This window comes from Sinocyclocheilus grahami, unplaced genomic scaffold (assembly GCF_001515645.1).
Source record: "Sinocyclocheilus grahami isolate Dianchi unplaced genomic scaffold, SAMN03320097.WGS_v1.1 scaffold1516.1, whole genome shotgun sequence".
Lineage (NCBI taxonomy): Eukaryota > Metazoa > Chordata > Actinopteri > Cypriniformes > Cyprinidae > Sinocyclocheilus > Sinocyclocheilus grahami.
The window spans coordinates 172030-176200 of NW_015506695.1; the positions used below are offsets into that span (position 1 = coordinate 172030).

At 37.6% G+C, this 4171-nt stretch overlaps 1 protein-coding gene across 1 annotated transcript in view; it reads right to left on the bottom strand.

The window, feature by feature from the left end:
- The window catches only part of LOC107570874 (laminin subunit alpha-1-like), a 13332-nt gene that overhangs the window by 1762 nt on the left and 7399 nt on the right, over nucleotides 1–4171 (bottom strand). Inside the window, exons 9-13 of the mRNA XM_016257155.1 lie at nucleotides 2810–2916; nucleotides 1551–1740; nucleotides 1045–1197; nucleotides 331–484; nucleotides 129–262 (exon numbers count right to left, since the gene is read on the bottom strand). Coding sequence (XP_016112641.1) covers nucleotides 129–262; nucleotides 331–484; nucleotides 1045–1197; nucleotides 1551–1740; nucleotides 2810–2916 — 738 coding nt within the window. The remainder of the gene's footprint in view (nucleotides 1–128; nucleotides 263–330; nucleotides 485–1044; nucleotides 1198–1550; nucleotides 1741–2809; nucleotides 2917–4171) is intronic.

A 4171-nucleotide genomic window follows, 5' to 3' on the forward strand; every position in this document is an offset into this window, starting at 1 on the left:
ACACACACACACACACACACACACTCTCTCTCTCGTTCTCACACACACACTCACACTCACACATATATATATATATTACACTGGTGGTCTCTTCAGCACACAGAGAAGGTGTTGGTGGTGATATTAACCTGTCCGTTGACGAGCTCCAGGCCGATGGCGTCCACCTTAGTGCTGCTGATTCCCAACAGAACCCCATCCGGCGCCGTGGAGCGGAAGTCCAGACTCACGGAGACGTCCGAGCCCACGTTATAGCCCTCTTTCACTGTGGAGAGAGCGAGACGTCAGCCTCTGTTCTGAGCACTCATCATTCATCATCAGTGTCAGACTCACTGAAAGCGGCGTATCCGCTGCCGCTGAAGAAGCTGCCGCTCTGAGCGCGTCTGAAGCAGGAGCCCGCGGCGTGAGACGACAGCGCAGCGCTCAGCTTCATCTGGACGCCGCTGAACATCACGTCCCGCAGACACGCCGCCAGACTGTGTGTCACCTGAAGAACCACAGGTTAGGATCAGCACAACGCCACATTTCTGACCCTGGGGGCGTATTACACAACGTTTCTTATCTTAGGTCTTAACCCAAGATATGGTACGTTAAATTAGGATTTTTCGCAAATTCGTATTACAGAAGCAAATCTTAAAAGTGATGCGTTACAATGTTGCGTTACTCCCTAAAAAAGTAACTAATTATGTTACTTAGTTACTTTTCATGGAAAGTAATGTTACTTTTGAGTTACTTTTTAAATCTGGGAAGTGCTTGCTTGTTTGTTTTTAATATAGAAAGTTATTTTACAAATGTAAAGCCCTTTCACAACAAAGTGAAGTGAATGCGTCTCAAGCTGAAGGAAATGTAATTTCACGTCTGTACAGTAGAGGGCGCCGCTCAAACTAATCTCAGGAAGAATATGACGCAGGAGAAGAAAGTTCAACACTATTCAGCAATAACTAAAATTAAACACAAATGTGTCATTTTTGATTATTAGTATGGTTGAAGTGGATCATCGAAGGTCAGCAGCAAAGACATCGGTTCATAAAATGGGATTATTATTACGTTTCCGATTCTCCTGGCGGTGTATGTGGCAGGAAGTCCGCCGAGGTACAACTTCCCCTCCACGTCTAGCGTGTGTCCTTTAGTGTGTGTGCGGTCCGAGTCGGTCCCGTCCACACTGACCATCACCGTCTTCTTACTGAACTCGGCCTTCACCTGCACAAACACAGCAGACATACTGTAAACAAATCTCACTCATTGTCACATATGTGAGCCTGGAGCACAAAAGCAGTCATAAGTAGCACAGGTATATTTGTAGCAATAGCCAACAATACATTGCGGTTCTGTAAATGCTTGGGTTAGGGTCAGTGACCTCGGTGTTTCTGTCTCTGAATAAAACTGAGGTGTCCTTTCCTCCATATTCTCACTATGTCAGACTATATGAGGCATAAACGCCTGATGGAGCAAATATCAAAAACATATTTTTGTCTAAATGTTCAATAAACGGTTCATATTATATCATGTGTCAGGGTTGAGAGGGTTAAAGCTGTCATGTGATCAGGACTCACGGTGTGCCAGAGGCCGTCGTTGATGGGCGTGGCCAGCGAGGCGTGGGCGGGGCCTCTCCCCAGGTCACATGACAGCAGCACACGCCCCCCCAGCACCTGCAGAACGGCGTAATCTTGCTGGTTTGCGTTGGCCATGTAGAAGAGCACGCCGCTGCCAGCGAACGTCCGAACCGACAGCTTCACCGCAAAACTGAGACGAGGAACAGACAATAAAATGTTAAATTAAGATCCACGAGTGAACTTCTTTCAGTTGTCAAAAATCTTGTATATGTCACTGTTTAAAACAGATATAGATGTTACATCACATACTAGGTATGAAATACTTAATTTTATAACATTTAATATTTTTAAATATTTAATTCTATATATTTCACCCCATTTCATTTTATAATATTTTTCATAATATTTTATTACAATTTATTGTGTGTATATATATATATATATATATAATTTTTTTTTCATGGTTTTAGTTTTACTTAACTATAATACCACTGAAACAAATGCAAACAAATATTTTATCCTATTTAATTTGATATTTTTTTTACTGATAAACTGTCTATAATTTTCTTTTCTTGAATTGTTTTTCTTTTTCTTTTTTTGCTCAGAATAATGTTTTTAATGGCAGGCAAAGGGGTTATATTTTATTTTTTATTGTTTTTTTTTAAATATTTTTAAATGTATTCATTACGTTTATTTAATTTAATTTAATTTTAAGTAACAATTTTTTTTATGGTTTTAGTTTTTTAATAACCCTAAATCAAAGACCAACGATTCTCATATAATTGTATAATATTTGTAATATTAATTTTATATTTTTTTATTGATAGGCTGTCTATATATATATATATATATATATATATATATATATATATATATCTTTTATAAGTTTTTCTAGTTTTGCTAAAGCAAGCCAAGGAGTTGTTTTGTTGTAGTATTACATTTTTATGAACAAAAATACTTAGTTTTCTTTCTCGTGTGATTGCATAAGTGACCAGAGGTTTACAAGTGCCAACAGTTTCCATTCGTTGTGTATTTAATGTTTATTTAGTTTCAGTTCCATCGTAAACACCATAATATGTCATACTGAATACAGAATATTAGTTTAAGGAAAGTTCCTTGAGTTAGGGTTAGGGTTAGGTTAATTTGGCTCACAGATGAACAGCAGCTGAAGTATTTAATCTGTGAATCCTGATTTGATGATGTAATGCACTGATTGAGATGCATGCAGTAGACTGTGATCAGGTTTACGGGGGATTTACCTGGTTCTGACGGTCTTGTTCTTGAAGCCCATGATCACGTGACTGTGTCGGGACAGTCCGAACTGCAGGGATTCTGGGATGGTTTCTGTGAGATCCGCCGCTGCACACTGAGGAAGTGACCATATAAGGGCATGAGACAGCTATGACATTCTTACGATGTTACAGTCGTGAGTAACACATGTTCTGCGTTCACAGAAACTCAGCGCTATCTGAAGAATGCCACACACCTGTCACAATGACAATGAAGGCTTAGATTTCAGTGCCTCAAATAAAGAGCTATTATACTCACCTAAAACCACAAACATGTTTATGCAACATTTCTAATTTTCTCGTGTGATCTCATTAAAATTAAAGTGAAACCAAAAAATACAGAAATATAAAAACTATAAGAGTATCTCGGTGATACTAAAATAACACTGGTCACAGGATTCTGTGGTTACTTAGTAACAGTGTAAAGTGTGATTGTTACAGCTGCATCGTCATCAGGGGCCTGCTTCATTAAACAAGCTTACCAGATAAGCCTGGCTTAGTTCAGTTAGTCTGGTAAGCTTGTTTTATGAAACAGGCCCTAGATGTGAGCAAAAGTGTTCTTTGATGAGTAAATAAAGCTGGATGACTTTATTAGGAAATAAAAAATACGATCAGAGACAGAATAAAGTCAAGAGAGCGAATCAAATCAAACCAGTGTTATTTTAGTATCACTGGGATACTATTATTAAGTACATAAAGTTAAACTAAATAAAAATGAGATGTTGTGCTGGCAACTAACTGAAAAAAAAAAGTTTAAAGTTTTTAGATTTTAGTTTAGTTTAATTTTTAAAAATTAATTTGAGTTGATTTTACTTCAAGTAACAAAAATGTTTATGGCTTTAGTTTTAGTGAACTATAAAAACCCAAGACAAAGAAATGCCTAATAATGAAAATATACTGACCGAGACTTCTCAAATGACTTTTACCATAGTTATAATTATCAATGAAATTATTTTCAGATTGATTTTTTCCAGCTGATGAACAATAAAAACATTGACAGCCATTTAGAATCCGTCCTGCTTTAAAGAGCTCGAGCATTTAAAGAGACAAATGAGAAAACGCTTATATACGCTGAAGCGCTTATAATAAACAGAATGTTATCATGCATTGATGTGGGCACTGAAAACAAAAGAAAAAAAGATGAACAAAAAAAATAAGGTGTCTTCGTGTTTTTTTCAGAGATGTATATAAATCCAAATCTAGCTGTTGTATAAATATTTATAAACGTGTTCGCTCCACTCGGGCGTCTGTAGGTGTGTGTGTGTGTGAGAGAGATAGAGAGTGTGTGTGTGTGTGAGTGTGCATGAGAGAGAGAGAGAGTGTGTGTGTGTG